Source organism: Micropterus salmoides, unplaced genomic scaffold, assembly GCF_014851395.1.
Source record: "Micropterus salmoides isolate LMB-PRFRI ecotype aquatic unplaced genomic scaffold, ASM1485139v1 Ms_hic_scaffold_22, whole genome shotgun sequence".
Classification (NCBI taxonomy): Eukaryota; Metazoa; Chordata; class Actinopteri; order Centrarchiformes; family Centrarchidae; genus Micropterus; species Micropterus salmoides.
The window spans coordinates 22,192,891-22,214,583 of NW_024041373.1; the positions used below are offsets into that span (position 1 = coordinate 22,192,891).

Below are 21,693 nucleotides of genomic sequence, written 5' to 3' on the forward strand. Positions count from 1 at the left end.
TAGTTCTACAATACAATACAATAAACAAAATCTCTCCAATTTCTACAGATGGGTGTCAGACACCTGTGACAAACAACAAACACACGATCTTGTCTTTTTGGTGTGTAGAGAAACGGACACATCCTGCACCTGGAAATGAATGTCTTACATGCAACACGGATCATTTCACATATCATATTAGCCACAGATTTTTGTTCTGTGCATCTGTAAAATAGGCACTATAGTGAGAGCTCCTACTTCTGAAGTTTGCATGAAGATGTTCTTGTGTCTTAAATGCATCTTATTTGTTGTATATTTATTAATAGCCAGCTCTTTGCTACTGTAATGACCCAGTATCCCTTCAGGGATGAAAACTCCTCTGATGTGGAGCACAAAGACGCATGCAGAGAGAGACATTTCAGAGTTCAGAGGCAGTCACAGCAGATAGAAAAGCTAAATGAGATATGCAGATACATATTATACATTAGACAAGCATGGATGAGATAAATGCTTTAGGATGAGTCCACCTTTTAGCATTTCTGTTCTGTTAAGAGTCAGGACTATTTACATGGAGTTAGTATATGAGTTAGGATAATCTAAGTGGATGTTTTAACATGAACAATCTTAAACTTGAGCTAAAGGTCATCCTTGTAGTCTTGCAAGTGATTTGTGAAAGTTTGCTGAGTAAAGTGTATATCAATTTTGCACAGACACTAGTGAGTTAAACAGTCTTACAAATGATGATTGACTGACATTAGGCCTCACACGTTAGATTTCTACCAATCCCTAGGCTATCCCAGAGTTTATAATTGTATTTCTATAATACAATGACACTGGCTGACAACTGACAAAAAAAATAGAGTAAGCAACAAGCATTTGTATGAGTGAGAGAGTTATGTACAGTTTACAGATGTTTTGGGGGGTAAGACTATTCAACAGAGAACCGGTATAATTCATTGGGATCAGCATAACATAACCAAATGATAACGTAGGAAACAGCAGACAGTTGTACATAATCATTTGCTTCAATGTGTCAAAGTATGTGGAATATGTTCAAAACAATGAGAAATTGCTTTTATGATGTGCACAAGTGACGAGATGATGTGAAGAATGAACAAGTAGTTTTGATCATTTCAATTCTGATCTGAGAAATGTACTAAAGCAAGTGAGAAAAACTGTAATCCAAGCCTGCTTCTCTTCTCTTGTCTTGTCTTCTCTTCTCTTCCCTTCTACAATTGTAATACATTGTCTGACTCCTTAAGTGTAATAGTACCCTCTGTTGGCCACCATATGCCAGTACACAGCTGCAGGGCAGACTGACTTTAAAAGATTTACTATCCTTACTCTGCATGTGAACAGGAGATGCATTGCATTTCAATGTGCAATGTACTGTTGCCTACTGAAAGGTGTGAAGTTAACCTCAGGGAATTACTTTATGATATCTGCACTTGATGGCACTGAACTCTGAGATTCATTCTCGAACACCATGTAGCATCTCTTTCTGTAGACTACAGCTCTTTGTCTGAGTCGCAAATATGAACAGGAAAGTGGATGCCTTAGTGTGTGTGTGTGTGTGTGTGTGTGTGTGTGTGTGTGTGTGTGTGTGTGTGTGTGTGTGTGTGTGTGTGTGTGTGTGTGTGTGTGTGTGCCCTGAGTTATTGCACACTTTTTGACTGCATCACATTTGATCAAACAGAGACAGGGGAATAAAACAAAATAAATGTAAGGCTGTAGATATAGCCTGATATAATACTTTGTAATACTCGAATGAATGAAATTACTGTATGAATGTTTGTGAGTGAGTGGTGCACTATGATTTTTACCTGTGCCTCTGCATAAATAAGACAATTTCTGAGCAAAATCAACTAGTATTGAAAATAATATGTTTGTTTTTAATCACATGGAGATTTCTTAAAAACAGGCACAAGGGCAGAACAGCTCACTACCATGCACAGTTTAGGGCGAAGGAAACGAGTAGGGCTGGACAGGGAAAAAAGAGGAAATCCAGACAATCTATTTATTCTCTCTTCCCTCATTCTTTCTGCGTCTATGTGGGAGAACAGAGAAATGTGAGCTTTCTATTAGAGGGAGAGGGTGGGGAGATAGAGGGAGGGAGGCATAGTTAGAAGGAGGAACACATGATATGGTGAGACGAGAGGAGAGGAGGAAAGTGAGACAGGGTGGATAAGGGTGGACAGGAAACATAACAGAAAAGAGAGGAGAGCCAGATGGTAGAAAAAGTGTTAGTAGAGGCTAGATAGATAGATAGATAGATAGATAGATAGATAGATAGATAGATAGATAGATAGATAGATAGATCATGTTAGGATGTAGGTGTGTCCTTTTGTGTTAGAGTTTTCATTCATATCAGTGGAAGGAGAGGCAGCGAGGATCAGCACTTTCCCTCTCCGACACACACACGCTCTCATCTCACACACATACACGTGCATTTACAAACACCAACACATACATTTCTGCTGCGGAGGGAGAGCGACTGCCATCCCCTGACTCCAGGGGAAGAGGGGAAGCAGCACATTTTGCAGCTCATACACACAGACACATGCCTTTTCTGTTTCTGTCATCACACCCATCCGGAGAAGCACGTGTTTTAGAGTGGACTAGCGACAGAGGGGTGCGTCATGAAGGTGAGCTCTCCTTACCATGAATTGATTTAGTTGCTGTCTTACTTTCATTACTATCTATCTATCTGTCTATCTATCTATCTATCTATCTATCTATCTATCTATCTATCTATCTATCTATCTATCTATCTATCTATCTGTGCATCTTCTATATCTCTAATAATATTGTGCTCTCGAGCTGTGTACTGTAGATGAGAAAGTAATAATGTTTCGCACTGGAAGTGTCAGGTGTTGTGACTGTGATGTTCTTTGGCTGCAAGTGCTTCACACCCAAGTGGCTTTTTAAACTGCGTGTGTGTGTGTGTGTGTGTGTGTGTGTGTGTGTGCTATGCAGAGACAGCAAGACTTTTTAACTTTTTATGAGAGATATAATTTATTTTTTATTTTTGTTTATTTGGCAGTGGGATAGAAATTGGTTCATAGCTGTCTTTCATTTATTTATTTATGTATCCATTCATAATGTAATTTCTACCTTTCTGTGTAGTGTAAAAATGGTGGTTGGTGTATTTATGTGGTTATACTACATCATTTTGCGGCACCTACGCAATGTGTATATTTAAAATTGATTAAATTGATCATACAAAAAAATATGGGCTGTGTCTCACACACTCAGGATATGATTATGTCAAAGGGATAATTTTTGAGGAATTTCACATTTGTTCCTGCTTAGCCAGAGTCAGAATAATTTCTTTTTTATATCGCTTTTTTTATCTGTAATGCTGGTATAATATATCAACTCCATAAAAAGATAGGGGAATACATCCATCTTCGAATTTCTTGAAAAATGCATGGGTAGTGAAACTAAAAAACACATTGTCCAGTGCACAGTTTGCTTAAATGTATCAAACATCCACAGGAGCTGAAAGTGTAGTTTCACATAATGTTGTGTTACGATTTAATATGGATTCATGACTGAATTATTAAATAAATACATTTATTTGAAAATAATGCTAATGTAAAGTTTATATAAACAAAGTGTAACCCTCACCTTTGATGTTGGTGCATTTCCCCTGTAAGATTTGATCTCATACACATCCGGTAACTAGTTATGAAAAGTAATTAGAGCCTAACAATAAATTGACTGATGTTAGCATATTGCAAAAAAGTATATAGTGTAGTATAATGTAGGAAAGAAGGCTGCTGTAGCTCAGTAGGTAGAGCGGGTTGGCAATTAATCGGAAGGTCGGTGGTTCAATCCCTGGCTCCTGCAGAATGTGTGTGAATGTTAGTTTCTGTTTGAGCACTGACTGTATAAATGTACATGTAGTGTAAAAGCGGTCTGAAAGGCACTATACAAATACAGTGAAGAAATGTAATTTCTAGGAGACAGGGTTGTGATGTTGGGCATATGTTGGCTGACAATTAACATGACATTGCAGCACAGAATTGTCATTATGACTGAGGTCATTTAGAAACAGTGTTTTATTGTTTTTCCACCAGAGATCACTGACAACAAGTTTGAAAAAACACTACTTTAAGGGATCCTTGAGTGTATTACTGTAAGTGTTATGGTAAAAAAAAATGCTGATCAGCTCATATATTCTTATCAGATTTTGACTTGATTTCAACCTTTAAAAACTCCAGTATTAAAGTAAAAGTAATAAAAGGTAATCTAGGTTTGTCTTAAAAGTTAGCATGCCTTACACACTGCATCCAGAAACAGTGTCCAAGAATTTGTGTCACTTAAAAGGGAGGAATATCCCTTTAACTGAAGACGAGTTTTAATTTCATGGCACACTTCATCGTAACACAAATCAAATCAGAACGCTGGAGGAGGACAGCTAGACTAAGTTCACCCAGTTTCACCTCACTGCGAAATGACCAGCTAGATCTCATTGGCTGTTTTAGAATGAATCATTGATCATTGCAAACCACAGGATTTTATCCAGTGTGTGCCATAACATAATCTTGGACAACTGTAAATCAGGCAATACCTTTACAGCTAGGTTCTCCCTTTACCGTTACTCCTTCTTATTCTCCGTCTTCTTCTCTGATTGTGTTATTCTGTCCATGTCTCTCTCTGTCTCCTGGTCCCATCAGTCTTTCACCCTGGATGCACAGAGCACTGCCTGAAATCTATCTGTGGCGAGTAGGGGAGAGAAGAGGGTGAGGTATAGTGAAGGGAATGAAGAGAGATCAAAAAGGCAGAGTAAAGAAAGGTTGGGAGGGGTAGCACTGTGAGGAAGAGAAGAGAAGAGAAGAGAAGGACATGGGGAGAAGTAGATTACAGAGCAAAATTGTGGTGTGGCGGAGAGAAAAGGGAGTATTTTGTAATTTTGCTCACAGACAGCATCAGTATGCTTGGTGCACAGACACACACTGTCACATCAGTGCTCATGAACACACACACACACACACACACACCACACACACAAACAGACCCACAAGCCGTCAGACCATGGAGCCAAGCGCCAGCAGACAGTAGAGCCCAAAAACACCTGAAATGGTATCCATGGCAACCAAACTACTGGCTGCTGCATGTTAGACAAAAACAGTGGGATGGATACAGAGTCACTGCATTCACTGTGCATGATATTTCTGCAGAGATGGGTCATTCTGGTCAGACCTCACTGCTTGAAGAGGCTCGTTCACATTGAAGGTTAGAGTTCAGGGTTAGAGTGGTCTGAATCAGTGCATGTTGTCTTCAGAGTTGTATTAGACTTCCTTCTTCTCTCCTTCTCTGGTATAATCTGTTGCCATTCTCAGTGGGAAAGTGGTAGACAGCTAACATACCATACTCCAATGATGGAACCCATGGACAAATATTTGAATTCTGCATGATTTGCTCCAGGAGCAGATTAAGTGTTTAAGAACTTAACATTCAGGTATTGAGGCAACAAAGCCCAGCACTGGATTTAATCCTAAAATTCACTCCAGCCACTCAGCTTTATTATATTTTACCTTTGCTGGACTGATTTATTTTGATCCAGATCCATAATCAGATACAAATAAATTTGCTGTTATCAAAATACTGCAAGATATTTGGAAGATTGCGGCTTTTGCAGAAATGTGTGCTCTTTACAGTATGGTTGGATTTAAGCTAACTAAAACCACCTTGCTAAGTTTAGGAAAATTTGTCCTAATTGCTTAATATTTAAAAAGCATTATACATTCATATACCACCTTAACCACATTATTAATTTTGCTGTACTATAAAAAAAAAAAAATCACACTCTTGAACAACTGGACCAACGACACAAATACACAGGAGCCTCCTTTCACTAGATGGCGTTAGCTAAAGTTTCACAGTAAGTGACCTCACTTGAATCAGAGCATCACTTAAAATGTCCTCAGAGATAACGGAAGATTCAGAATTCAGTCCAGCATCACGCAAGATGTTATTGAGATCTGAAACTTCAAAGCCAGAGGAGCACAGGCTCATTTCCCCCCTGGGTTTCTTCCAGAAGCCCAGAAAATAAGCCTTGTCCAGAAACAGAGAAGAAGTAGCAAACTTTCTTTCTGTCTAATGTTTCAGTCAGTGAAATTGTGTGTGTGTGTGTCTGTGTGTGTGTGTGTGTGTGTGTGTGTGTGTGTGTGTGTGTGTGTGTGTGTGTGTGTGTGTGTGTGTGTGTGGTAGACTAAGTGTGTGGGTTAAACACACCAGCTGCATTGTCATATTTCTGGAACCAGCAGCTCCACCCTCTAATCTACCTTTATGGCACTGCTCAATCTACAAAATATTGCTCAAACTTGAATTATTTATTTGGGGCCTAACAGTGAGAGCAGAGTGCAGACCTTTCTCCTTTGCACCTCTTAGAACATTACAAGATCTTTGCAGAGAACCCACAGTCTGCTTTATAAAAACATTAATTATGGATGGACCTTTATTACATTGGATGCATAAGAGAGAAGAGTATGTTGACATAATATATTTACATCTCTACTCCATACACATTTATATAAATATGTATATCATGTGTTGCATTAAATTGATTGTTATGAGATAAGGGTGAGCCAGGTTAAATTTCACTACGGATAATGCATCAGTATAATTTCACCATTTTATAGCTGTTGCCTGCGTGACAGATGGGATCGTTGTGAAACCAGTGGTATACATTTTGCCCAGCTGTAAACCTAGCACCTACTTAAGAGTCTCCAATACACATGTTTGTCCTTGATATTTAGTGTGTACGAGCTCATTAGTCGCATTCATGTCTCTGATAGTTCAGTGTGTTGTACAACAGAGAGTGAGAGAGCTCATCTATTTCGGGACTGTGACAGCTTCAGTTCTCATTAAGCTAGTGTCACTGTGCAATTAACAGCTACATTAATTTCACTTAAATTAACTTGTGGATACAACATGTGGAGGGATTATCAATTTGTCAAAAACGACATGCTGTTATCTTGAAGAAAATCTTTAATATGAACAGTGGTTGTGCACACAGAGGTCAAAAGTTGGTATTTTAGACTTTTTACACAGCAAGTCATAGGAGGAATAGCACATGTGGAACATTAACTTTGGCTCTGTTGCATTCAAGTGCCGTACCAGTGACCTATCAAGGACCTAGTACTGGCAGAAGTACATGAGATGCAGCCATTATTAAAAATAGGTACAGTCTACAAGCAGTTGTCAGGTGCATACTGTAGTAAGTAAGTAAGTAAGTAAAGTTTATTTGTATAGCACCTTTCACAGATAAAAATCACAAAGTGCTACACAATAAAATGTAATACTACACATGTATATGTACACTGAAACCCGTTTTTGGTCCCTGTAATCATTCCTCCTGTTCATACTGGCCAGTAGGAGATGATCCCTTCCTAATACAATTTCAATTTAAGAGATGGGAAACTAAATCTACTGTTTTTGTCCTGTGTAAAAAGTTTTTTATATGAGGCTTCAGTAGGTTGAGTTAGACGCATCAAGTATCCGCCAAAAGTTACTGTCTTTTAACTATGAAATCTCCTCTGTTACTATTCCTCCACTGCCGCTGAGCATGAAAACACTGTCCATGGAAACAAAAGGAGTGAATTTTGTACTAATACAGCTTGGACTACACCCAATTGATTTTGTCCAATTCAGGCTACTGAAACCTCACGTTAACTTTGGAGTTGTGAACCCATCCATTAATATTGGCTGTGTTCCTTTTAGGTGTTCCAGTTTTATTATACATGTTGCCTCAATGGTATGGCTTTGGGCAACTTGGGCCAATATAATTGAGCCATTGTTATGCTTACATTATGAAAAGATAATATTCCATTTGCAATTCAAGTTGATTTATATACTGCATCAGTGTCATGTACAAAGTGCTTTACACACAGCCTGGTATCACCAAACTTTAACAATACTTCTGCTTGCATTCTTTAAACCAAAATCGTCTGGTTAGAAGGGAACGTGGAAGTGAATGGACTATGTGGGAACAACACTACGCATGCTAACAAACTGCAAATAGCACCAACAAGACTACCAAGAAACAGTAGGACTGTGTACTGACTAATAAATCTCAAAGTGGTAGTCCTCACAGGAGCTATCTTGGAGTAAAGCCTAAGAGTAAATCGTTTCCCTGGGAATTGTGTGGACGATTAACAGGCAGAGAGATAATGCAGACCAGCCCGTTGCATTATCATCCAGCCCTTCAACCCCTGTTCTTAGGAGGACACAGCTGTGGACAGCTTCCAAAGGAAGAGTTAGCCCCAAACAACTATAGTATGCAACTGGAGAACTGATGCAGGCCCCTGCATCTCTATCTGATGACCCGGGAAACCCATCATCTTTACATAGAAGGAAAAGTAAATCAGAAAGTAAAAGGCTACAGGGAAAACGACTGGGCCTTAAACTGATGATCTCTGACTTGGCAGAAATAATCCTGCATATTGTAGCTGCACATTCAAAAACATCATACTGCTCATATGGACCAATGATGTTGTAAAACAACAGTCTGTAATGCTGACACTGGACTTTATTGATCTTTTGAACTCTCTACCACCAGTGGGAGGAAGTTGAGAGCTTCAGCAGATCGTTGGCATTGAACCCATAGCTCTCAACTGCATGTACCGTCCATTCAGTACATTTTATTGACAAATTTCAACTTTTTCTGGTACTGCAGACACCTTTTCTTTTAAGTCTGATGGACTTTGCCTAAACAATGTCTGGAATTCAGTTCAGCTGAATACATTTTACACCCTGCATCTCATCATCTGTTCAAGGACAAGAGACAAGAGGAATCAAAACAAGAAGAAAACATAACATAACATAACATAACATGGTGTGGCAGAGACCTTAAAGGGGAGGCACATCAGCCGCTGCCTGAAGAGAGCTTTAATCATGGGTGTCGTGCGAGAAGAGTCTCCACCCCCCTCACCAACAACCACCTGTGAGGATTCACCTTTTTCAACTCCACACTCCCCCAACCCCATCCAAGTCACCCTCATCAGTGACCCTTTCTCCCTCTTCACCCTTTTGGAGTTCACTGCGCAGACAAAAGAGCTGGTCACTGCTGGGACTGACTCAGCATATGACATGACATGACATGACATGAGTCCACACATAATAAGGGGCACACTGATTTAATCAACTTCAAGGGTCTGAACATTTCCAAGGTTATGTTAACTGATGTTGCTCTCTCTGACCATCTCTGTCAATTTTACATGCCATTAAAAACTCGTACTTTTTATTGGCCGCATCAGGATGGGGCTCAGCAGGACTGCAGATAATGTGCAGGTGGTAAAGGTTTGTGTGGCGGTGTTACTATAAGAGCAGAAAAGTCAGAGTCAAAGGTTTTAATGTTATCTGGTGTTAACTTCGTTATGTGCCAGCTCATTACTGTGAGCATTAACATCTGTGGTGCCTGCATGAGGGAAAGAAGGACGCAGAAGGCTGACACACTGTCAGGGCCGTACACCCAATAAAATTCATACACCTCAACTCACTCAAGGTAAAGCGCAGCATCAAGCTAAAGCAAATGACTGCCAGTATAGACTGTTCTTCAGTAAAGGATAGACGGGTGCCAAGTGCCTCTTTAGTAAGAACTAATTATTAGTCAGCAACTTTGTAATTAACCAATTAATTGAAATTTTGACCTGATGATGGCACTAGATGATAAGTGAAGTCATTGCCAAAGTTATTATAGTTCACCCTGAGGGGGACATGAATGTGTGCACCAAACTTCATGGTAATCCATCCAATAGTTGCTGAGAGATTTCACTGAAACCCAAACTTGTCAACCTTATGGTGGCAGTAGAGTAAAAGTCAGTAGACTTCATCCTCTTGATGCCATGCTGTATGTGTTTGTACACATTTTCATGGAATAGTTGTTGAGATTTTTCAGTCTGGACCAAAGTGATGGACTGACGGATTGGCATCATTGTGCCTAGAGCCATGTTTCAACACCAAGTCTTCATCAGAAAATAATTTCTTGATGTCAAAATTTCTGTCTTTTAATCAACTACCATAAACTAAACAAGTGAAGAGGCATCTGGAACGGCGTAATCCTTACACATACATACAAACACACACGGTGGGTTAGTATAGGCTGAGAGCATTACACAGACACCAAGACACTTAAGCTGATGATACACAGGGCAACTTTTAGAGCAATCGTGCAGGGCAACGTTGTCGTCAATAGCAATGAGTAAAGATTACTACCGTAATCCCCTTCCCCCACCACTCCGCCACCTGCCCCGCCCCGCCCCTATCTGTTCAAAACATAGTCGTACTTGCCACTAGCACGATTGCCCAGCAATATTGCTGAAAAAGTTGCCCCGTGTATCATCAGCTTAAGCCACTCATACCAGGTCCAGTAAACAAACACACATATGTATAGTTCCTGTCAGCTGACACATTGTCAAAGAGCTGCTGCGGGGTTTAAATACAGTAAGATAGACACACGCTTATTTATGTATTGTAATTGCACACACACACACACACACACACACACACACACACACACACACACACACAAGCACCCAAAACAGAGCTGCACAGACAGAAAAATACTGTACTTCACAAAGTTCGTAAAAAAAGTTGTAGGGACTCTGAAAAAGGGTCATGGTGAAGAGTTGTTGCTCAGCTTTATTTTAGCTGCACTGCAGATATTGTGCCGAAGCCCCTTAAGGAGAACAGTTCTTGTCTCTGTCCCCAAGGTGATAACTTTATTCGGCTATAAAAAATAACTCTGACTTTGACACAGGAAAAAAGGAAGAAGAGTTTTGGTCCTGAATTATGTCTACGCAACTCAGTTGTGCTGGGTATGCTTGTTTTCATGTGTATTTGTGAATGCCTCTGTTTGAGTAGAGTTTTTGTTACCACACAGACATCTTTCTCATTAGTTTCTACAGTCAATCTAAACAGTTCCTTAAAAAATCAAATACAGGACATATTGCTTTGATGATGATGATAATGATGATGATGATGTTGGCTGATATCCCGTTTTTAAGCTGCTGATAATGTTCTCTCTCGACCATCAAAAGGCCGGTCGAATAAACAAGAGGAGACAGGGAACTAAGCTCTTATTGTGAATAGAGTCATGACCGTCTCCCTCTCTAACGCTTTCTCTCTTCCTTTCTTTGCTCCCTGCCATCGTGGTAGTTTAGCCGAGGCCTGTGGTTTGTCAAGGGATCAAGCCCAAGCAGCTTGACTGGCAGAGCTCTAATGAAACACTTTTGGCCCGCAAAGGATATGTGCGCTTGAGTGGGTATGTGTGTGTGTGTGTGTGTGTGGGTATGTGTGTGTGTGTGTGTGTGTATGGGTACTCAGTAAAGCATCCTCTCTGTCTTTATACACCAGCTGAGCCAGTGTATTTGAACATCCTGCTGATATCACCATAAACACATGGAGTCACACACACAACACATGCACAAGCAGTGAAGTGTACTTGGTAGTGACGTGACCGATGGCAATAGGATACACTCGCTATCATAGATATGCAGAGGAGAGCAGTGGCAGGAAATGCCATCAGATGGTCGGATGAGTGGAGAAAAATGCAGGGCTCTACAAAAACATCTACTTTTTTGTAAGACGAGAACTCAGCAATAGCTAGAGTACTGTAGTCAATAAATAACACATATCTCATGTATCGCTACACCAGCAGGAGCATATTGTTAGAGTGATTTCATGATTATAGTTTGGAGTATCAGTTCCGTTTAGAAAGTATAGAAATTGTAAAGGAGGAGGGTTGAAAGGTGTACGGTTTTTTTAGGAATTTATGTTGTTTGTATTTTTGTGTGTATGTGTGTGTGGTGGAAGGAATAGTAGACTCTGCAGAATAGTAACAATAATAATCATAATAAACTTACCCTGTATAGAAGATACAAAGTGCTCTCTAAGGAAAAGATGACAGAATTAAATCAAGTGTGAGCAGAATCATCAAACATGGGGCCAATAAAATACTGTTAAAAGTAGTGCTATAAAATGATAAAAGCAAAGAGATAAAACCAGATTAAATATATTAAATATTTATATTTATATATTTTATGTAATGCCTCTCCTATTGTGAAAGAATGTGTGTTTTGTCTTTATATCTGCGTAGTGGACACATATGGTGGGCACAGGCAATTGCAGAAAACTAATAGCACAACTGTGCAATCAGATATTCAGTGGTGGAAGAATTATTCAGATCCTTTACTTAAGTAAAGGTACTAATACCACACTTTGAAAATAATCCACTACAACTTAAAGTCTGCATTCAAAACTTTAAAAGAAAAGGTATATAAGTTATATCAGCAAAATGCTCTTAAGATATGAAAAGTAAAAGTACATATTATGCAGTGTGTTACTATTATATATAATGTTTCTGGATTAATATTACTGCTGCATTAATGTGTATGTTGCATTTTGCTGCTGTAGATGTTTAAGGTTGTAATTTTACTGCTGTCCAGTGAGAACCACACATCTCTAAAAAGTCCACTTGACTTGAGTTCAGAAAAATAGTCCAGCTTTGTGACGATGCATTTTCCAGCTAGCGAGAAGGGTTTTTATACTCAATTCACATACACCTCCAGTAATTATTTGATATGCCAAAAAAAATCTTTTGCAGGTTTAAGAAAGTATTAAGAATACTGCCTGATGTCAGAGAATTAGGTAGAAAAAGAAAAAGAACCAAAGTCTGCAATGAGTGCAGGTAGGTTTGGTATTGTTACAATTAAAAGTGAGTATGAAAAAAATGTTGATTTGTTTCCAAATTTAGGGCAAACCTGTCTCAATTTGTCGCTTCTCTTTTACAGGAAAACAGATGCCCTCTGAACAGGGCAGACTCTAAAAGGGGTCAAAAGAAGCTAAAGCGATAAACTAATTTCCCTCATTCTTATGCTGAACCAGCAAACAAATGTCTTTAAGTCTTTCCACTGTCTTCCACCCACTCAATGCTGCATGTATCTAAATACTCACAGTTTCAGAGCTGACAAAGACATTCTTTTGCTTAGACAGTGCATGTAGCACTGTTGTGTGTGTCATATGCAACCATTGTGCTACCAACTGAAAGGCTAGAGAAGGTCTTTAACAGGCTGAGAGTGAATGGAGTAACACAGGGTTGATTGGGTTGGTTAACGTGGGCTCAGGTCTCCTCATGGTCAGCATGGCTCTCATGTCATTTTAATTGGACTATCATTGACTTATTGATTTGAGAGCCTGGCTGGGATCAATGGAAACAGCTGCATTGAGTGGATATGGGGGTGTGGGTATGAAGAGAGAGAGAGAGTGAGAGAAAGTAGATGAGGAGTGCATGATAATGGCTGTTGTATCTGTTAAAACGATAATGACCTTTTATTAATTATCAAAACACAAGATGATGTTCTTGAGATTTTACTGCAGATACACCAGAATGTGTGCTGAGAAAATGGTGAATTTGCATTTCAGAGTTTCTACTGCTGCAGTGCTATCAGTTTTATACTGTACACTCCTCATTACAAAAGATAATACACAACAAGCAGTCACTGTTCACACAGACATCTTCGAGTCCTTGGTGCATGGAAGTAAGCTTTGGTTTATTAATTACTGAGATACAGAATTTCTTGTGAAAGAAATAACAGTACGGGTCAGACTGTACAACAGTTTCATTGCAAAGTAAAGGTCAATCAAACTCAGAGGTTCTGTTCTGCAAAACACTTTCGTAGCACAAGGGTAAAGTCTCATCGCTGGAGATTTAAAGGGTCGGTTCACCCAAATTGTAAAGAAGCTTATTTTCTCACTTACTCCCTTACTCTGTTGAGCCATGCAGATTGTTTTGCTTTCAATGATGTCTGCCTCCATAGTGCAGGGCAGCTCTCTCTCTTCCTGTCTTTGTGCTAAGTTAAGCTAATTAGCTACAGACCTAGCTTACTATGTACCATACAGACATGAGAGTGGTATCGATCTTCTCAGCTAAGTCAAAAGTGTATTTCAAATTTCTAACAATTTTTTATACTAGTTGAGACTCGACTGGTAGGGTAACAGGATGTCTACGAAGTCCAGAGATCAAGCTTCACAGTTGACTACTGCCACTGTAGGCAGTCAGACAAACAATATGCAGGAAACTGAGAGTCTGCAGCCATGCAAGCGGCTCTGTGTGGCTAAAGTTCAGAGATCACAGGTTATCACAATTCCATGAATTTATGTACTTAATTTAATGACAATCTATCCAGTAGTTGTTCAAGCATGTCACCAAATGGTGGGACTAGACCAAAGTCATTAGGATTTGTCCTCTGGGCACCAAGGATATCTGACCTTAATTACATGAAAATCCATCTACACGTTTTTGAAATATTTCGAGGGCAGGGGCATAGATAAGAACTATGCTAACCTCGGCACAAGAACGAACACACCTACTGTATGAATGCTCAATTGCCTTCACTGTGTCTTAACATATCACAAAGGATGAACTGACTGAAAACCTGCATGGTTGTAATTCTTTTCATAGGATTTAAGAATCAATAGAAGTCTAGTTTTCTCAAAAACACCAGCACAAAATATGTTTGTCTTGTTTTCCCCTATGAAATGTAGCCTTAAATTGTTCATCTTGTCATGCTTTGATTCTTTTGTCATAAATCACTATCATGATTTCTCCCTGTCTTTTTCCCCGGTCTCTGTGTGTCACTTTCAGCATTTTTGGAGTGTGTGACATTTGTCTTCAGAGGTGGACACTGACCTTTTTCTCTTAACTCAGTTATGGAAAAGGTCAGGGAAAAGTTCAACCAAAAGCACCGGTGATGGAGGGACAAACTGCAATGCCTCACCTGACTGGCCTTCAAAAGATGAAGCATAAGTGTTTGTCTTGGGAGTTTGAATGTTAGTAGTTTTACTTTTTAAAATGCAAAAATGTTGTCTTCAATTTTTCTTTGTAGTCCTTTCATTAGAAATGCTGAAAAAAACCCACCCACATGAGAATTCATGCTAAAATTCATGATTTGGTGAATGAATGAATGTTTTTTACATTAGATTAAGTATTTGACACTCACGAAGATAATTGTAAGATATCATTGGCAGGCCATCATTGAGTTTCTAAATCATTCATCACACCCATTGTGCAGCCATTGTCAGTCCTGAATGGCTGGGAAACACAAGTATCCACGTCCAACCGGAGGCAGTAGATGCATTATCATTAGATCACAGAAACCAATCTGTTCTTGAGTTCGCTAGATAGAAAGGTGCATCAGTCACAGTCCCTGGTGACAGCCCTTCAGACATCAATTATTCTCTGGTCCACATTGACTGCTAGCCAGGATACATTCTGCGACCAGTATGTTTAATTACGGTTTTCGTTGCTACAGTGAGTTTTCTGCACAAATTACACACAGCTTCTGTATCCCAGCATCCCTTGTGAAAATAGTAGATTAAAATGGATGATGTATTATTTCAGCAGGCCCCTGAGAAGTCCAATGTGCTAACCTTCAGTGCAGATGAGCCCCTAGTGGGGACAGGGGAATAGGTCCAGGGATGAAGGGTGCCTATAGAGTGATGGAAGGAGCAGAGTGAGAGAGCACAGTTTCCAGCTGGAAGGAATTGATGATGTATTTTTTTCACAGTGTAGGTGTGAGGTGCATTACTGTCAAACCTGTGAGAGATTGGAGCTGCTGGGACTGTCTAGCTCCAACTCACTCGTCCCCAGATATGGCTTGAGAAGTAATGGATGGCCATGCCTTCAGCTTTTACAGAGAATGGAGTCTTTAATTGACAGAGAAGCAATTCAACTTTATTTATAAGCCACATAGGGACAAAACAGGTTCATGCCAAAAATCTGTGTATTTATAGTCATTAGTCACCTAAATTAAATCAGCCCCAAGAAACAGAATAAGAGTGTGTGTGTTTATGTAACTGTGTAAGCATATTTCCTTGTTGTGGACACCTACAAGATATGAATCAGTGCACAAGACATTCAGAGTTACGACAAGTTAACTGTGCTAACTGTGCAGTGCTATTAGTAGCTTTTAATAAAATGGCACATTTGCTTGATGATCCCACCATCCCTGTCTCATTGTTCAGCTGCTCCGACCCACAACTTTACTGTTTTGGTTCACTCACACAGCTCTCATAGCATTGTTTTCAGCTGCAGTAGGGTTTTAGTGAAAAAACATTTACACTACCTGTACAGCACCTGACTGCACACAGAAAAAGTTAGCAACTAGCGGGTGAACATTAGGGATACACCGAAATGAAAATTCTTGGCTGAAACCAAAACCGAATATAATCAAAAAGATTTGCCGAATACCGAACAAGTACATTCACATTTTTCCATTTATTTTGCCTTTTTTACCATTGCATAAATTAAATAGTCAAAATGTGCTTTTTACTCAGTGTTTCCCACAGGATTTGGAGAGACTATGGTGGGTGGGTCCGAGGCTCAAGAGGGCCCAGTAAAGTAACTTGCCCAGTAAAGTAACCTGCCTGTCAGCTCGCACTTGTCCATTTCAGTGGATTTACCATAAAGGCTTGAATACGTGTGCACTCCAAATTTAGGTTAACACTCAAAGCGGGTCAGACTGTTTGTTGCCTTTTCCAAGACATCAGGCACAGATGGTGTGGATGTGCTAGAAGAGAATTCAACAGAACAATGTCTGCAAACGTCAATTTTTGCATCTTTCTCTGACACTTTAAAATGCTACCACAATGCTGACAAGTCAACGTAATCTTTCGTTAAAATTTCTAAACACCAAAAGTGTTTTTTTTTTGCTATTTTCGTCCGATTAATTGCGGTGGCCGAACATTCGGTGCATCCCTAGTGAACATAATGAATCATTTAGCTAAAGTGCAAACTATTTCCCTTAGGATTTGGTAGAGACCAAAACAGAGCTAAAAGGAGAGTGAATATTGGACTTACATTTGTCAGGACACAAACCAGGAATTAATGCTAATGTTGCTTGATGGGCAATTATTTGCTTACACATTTGCAATATTGATTTCATGAGGTGATAATGTCAGTGTTGTGTCTACAGCTTGTTGTGATGTGAAGTGCCACAAGAGAGTGATGAAAGCAAAGAAAGAGGTACTACTGTTGCAACTCATAGAACCGTGTCACTTAAGCAATAGCTCACGACAGGCTGTGGTATACGCTTATTATATCACAGTTAAGGAATTTAACCTAACCATTTTACAATTACAATCATACACTGCCTGCCTTGATACATAGAATCCAACATACTTCAAAATATGAAGTTGTTTGTGCCTATACAGTGAAGAGGAATTTTGTGAAATACAAACCCTGTTGGTTTAGCTGAAGGGAATGAAAGTCTTACGTGTTGGCCTCTCTACTTCAGTATTCCAGATCATACCCTTGTTTTTGCAAGTGTACCCGTCTTAAAGATGGATGATGCTCCTGCTCTATTGACCCCCCCCCCCCCCCTCCCCCCCAAAACAACAGAAGCTGGCAATAAGCCAGCCTGCAATAAGACTTTGACTACATGTGGCTGTGTAAAGGCAGATAGGCAGATTGTGTATAGTCTACATTTAAGTCCTAAAAGGTTTTACAGACTTTGATCATCATGCATACAAAATCTCCCAAAGAAAAACTATAGACAAAAAAGAAATCCTTGCATAAGTTTTGTCAATAATAAACATCCTATCATCAATGCCTTGTAAGCCAAGGGCCATCTAGACCCTTGGGTGCATCGCAATTGTCTTTAATCACATCTGAGCTTGCAAGATCAAAACACATCAAAATAACGTGACACAGTGTGTAATTAACATAACACTGTGTAATTAACATAAAGCAAAGCAGAGCAATAATAAAGGCATCATGAAGAAACAAGTGACATATTACAGGAAAAACTTTAATAACTAAGGGGAAGAACAAGATAAATGCAGACACCTCCATACAGAGCACGAGAAGTGAGTTTGAAAATGAATCTCATGTCATGGCCTTTTGAATCCCTAGATGTCAGCCCAGTTGAACACAGATTTTGTATCAATGTGTTAGACAACCACCATCAACACCAGATGAGGGGGAAATATTTTAGGAGAATGACGTTCATCGCTCCAGTAGAGTTCCATGCCTTACTAGGACACTTACTTGCTAATTACTAAGGAACTTGTTTTGTCCTTTAATTTGTCATTCAGACCTTTGAATTGCTGCCCACATCTCTGACTCATTCAGGTATTCAAATCGGTCTGTGTTGTGAAAACTGTTTGCCCAGGTTAGAGAAACAATTGACCACTTATGAGTTTTGTAGGCAGGATTGAAATGGGGATTTCTATGTAGCTGGCCAGCTACCAAGCTAAATGCTACAGATTCCATTTTGACTTGAGCAAACAGTTCAGAATTTTGGGAAACACACATATTTACTTTCTTGCTGAGAGTAAGATGACAAGATATCACTCTCATGTCTGTATGCTAAATATGAAGCCAAAGACAGCAGTGGGTTAGCTTAACTTAGCACACAGAATGGAAACAGGGGAAACACTTAGCCAGGAACTCTAAAACTCACTAATTAATAAATGATATCTTGTTTGTTTAGTATGTTTGAAAACTAAAGTATAAGGGCTCTTTCTAATAACACGTAAGGCTGAATTAATGAAGTGAAACAAAATGGCAGTTCAGTTTTATTTACAGGCTAACTGCGGAGAGGAATAATTCTAACATTTTTGGACCTGACATTAAATGTGCTTGCTTTGTTATCTCAGAGATAATGTGGCAGTACGGTAGGTGTCACTTTTCTTGTCAACAGGAGATTTCATAGAATTACACTGGGTACATTGTTATATATACAAGTAAGTTATTTATTTATGACTTAACATCTTGTTGGTTAAATTAATTATGGCTACAAAGGTTTCTAGTAACAGTTCCTGTTCCACAGTCATCAACACAAAAGTGAGCAGATGCACAAGACTTGACAAAGCTGTCAAACAGACTGATAGTGGAAAATCTTCAAAGACATGTAGGTCTGGGCTTCCAGCCATTACAGACCCTATGCCAAGAATCTGGCCATCCATTTCTTTCTTTTATTTGACCAGCGGCGTCAAGCTGAGATGATCACTACTTTTTCAAATTAACCAGAGATGGAAAAAGGGCCCTCAGCCAACCAGCTACTGCACTTTGTAATTCAAAGTCAACTAGATTTGCTTTGTAGTCTTACAGATATGTCTTACTCATCCAAGAGGCTCCATCATTCTTCATCTAAGATTCTGTTAAACTTTGCACAGCATGGCCAGTTGTGTTTATTTTACTAGAAATCCCATGACCTGGACTACAGAGAATTTTCATAAACATTGCACCCTTTCTCTGTGAAGGCAACCCCTATTACTATGAAGTCACATCCAAGCTGCTGTGATTGTGCTTGAGTAAGCACAGATCTGTTTGACTGCTCATCCGGCTGGCAGAGCACTTGGGGCCCTGGGTACTCTCAGGAGACCTGTACAGACAATCAGAGGAGCACAGTGTTTCTCTGGAGAGGAGCACAGTGTTTCTCTGGAGAGGAGCACTCAATGTCTCTTTGCATAAGGCAGGAGCAGGCAGCAGCTCAAAGGTGACAAGCTATGACAGAATGAGTAGAGCAGCACACTGTCATGTCTTAGATAGAGAGAACCAGGTACATTATTGTGCTCCTCTGTCTTTCTCCCCAGATGTATTAAGTTTTCAGAGTGAAAAAGAAAAGAAAAAGTGATTAATGTTGAGCAGGGACCGATCAATTTTTGCACAAAATGCAAAAGAGAAATCCATGTGTGATCCTAGTATTTTGTCACCTTATGCATTCTACACACCTCCCTGAAACTAGGAGGCTCAGACAGAACGTCCAACCAAACCAACCATTTTTATCCACACATCAAACACCAAGCATCTAAATTAACTTATGTCTCTGTAATCACTGTACATGGCTACAGTTATTGCCTTCCAGATATCTCTCCTCTGATCCTACACCGCAGTCCGACCACTCTAAAGAAAGCTCAGCTTCAGCTCTGATCAGCTGTGGATCACTCAAATCACAAAAAACTCTCAGAGTTATTAGACGGATAATAATAACAACAAACGCACCAATTTTTATATACAGTTAGAACCGCTGACATACTTTTGTGGTTTTCGCTGTTTTCAGTCCAAAGCTGATTTCTGTGTGTGAAAAGATCACCTGGGCTGCCATCTTGGTGTTGCGCAATCTCTGAGCTGTTAGGTTTCGTTTCTCTCGACAAAATGAAGGAGAGAAGAAGTGTTGCTTTGGTACAGATGGTCTTTATCGCTGTCTACAGGTCGACCTGTATGAGCGACACAGACATCCAATATATCAAACGATTCTTCTGCTTGGTACAAAGAGAAAGAGCCCACTTATAGCAGAATGTCAAGTTGTGGACCTGTAAAGCAAGGGAGTGCTTTTGGTCATAGGAATGGTGATCAGTATTCACTGTTTTTATCAATATTTCAATGTTTTGGTAGTTTTATGTTATTTGGAACGTGGTCGTTTGGACAGAAGCAGTGTTTTGAAGAAAACTCCCACTGAAAGTGAACATATAAACAGTAAATATGGACAAAACATGGACATTCACCTGGTATATTTTAGAAAAATTGTTCAATAACTGTTCAAATCAAATTTACAGTTACAGTTGTATTCCAGGTGTGTTAGATATTCTGTTGCATTATGATGAGTTGGATGATGGTTTTGATGGTGCTATTGCTATTAAAATATGGATTTTATACCAGGTGACGATGATAATATCATATTTTCCTTTATTCATCTCCATTTACTCTTTAATAGAAAAATAAATAGGTTCATTTACAGTTGATTCATATTCCTTAGCTTCTGACCTATCAAAGGAGACCAGCATCTATGCCTAATGGTTGAGGAGTTATTACTGTCAGTCCCGACGGACTGAGCTTATACCCCAACTTGTTCCCTGACAGCAATATCATGAAGCAGTGATGGTGAAATGTCTTTGAAATTGCACATTGTATGCACAACAAAGTGCAATATGCCTAATATACAGTACCGAAGAAAAGCATGAAAGGAAAATTATTCTCTTCAGTGCTCACTGGCTGAGAAGGAAATGCTATGACTGAATAACACATTAATACAACACTGTTCACAGGTCACAGTAAAGAGCTGTGAAATAACTCCAAACAAACTGCTAGGCTTGTTCTACCTCAACCAAACATTTTACCGTTTGATTAAATGACCATTAATTTTAAAAGTTAACACTTTCTTCAGCCGGTGTGGCCATATACATATTCATACACTGTGCATGTAAAAAGACCATGAAGCACACAGAAATTCAACTTTGTTATTGTGCACCAATGTCCTTTGCAGCTGCCACTCCCCTGTCAGTCTGTATTTCTTTCTATGTCCATCACCTGTGTGCATATTCAGCCTTTCAAAAACACAGTGGCCAGCGTGTTCTGTCCTGTCTGATGCTCAGTCCTCCATTTTGAACACATACACCATACATATATTTTGACGGAATTGGAAAATTTCTAAACATTTATACCAACAAAATCTGTGTAGTGATGAAGTCACGAGTCATGAGAGTCATGAAAGGTAGCAGGTAATACTTTGAGAAATACAAAGGAATAGTCGGCCCATAACTCCCTGTAAAATGGTGAATTGTTGTACACTTTGGTTTTCGGACTGATTAACCAAAAATATAAAGTGTAAAGTTGTGAACTTTAGAGGTGTTAGTAGGCAGATTTTGTTATCTTTGGACAGAGCTAGCATAGTTGGTATCCAGTCATTTTGCTAAGCTAAGCTA

At 39.4% G+C, this 21,693-nt stretch overlaps 1 protein-coding gene across 1 annotated transcript in view; it reads left to right on the top strand.

Moving 5' to 3' along the window:
* The first annotated feature begins 2,176 nt into the window (after positions 1–2,176).
* Positions 2,177–21,693, top strand: part of LOC119917526 (inactive phospholipase D5-like) — a 50,148-nt gene continuing 30,631 nt past the window's right edge. Inside the window, exon 1 of the mRNA XM_038737890.1 lies at positions 2,177–2,624. Within this exon, the coding sequence (XP_038593818.1) occupies positions 2,619–2,624 (6 nt within the window). The 5' untranslated portion in view covers positions 2,177–2,618. The remainder of the gene's footprint in view (positions 2,625–21,693) is intronic.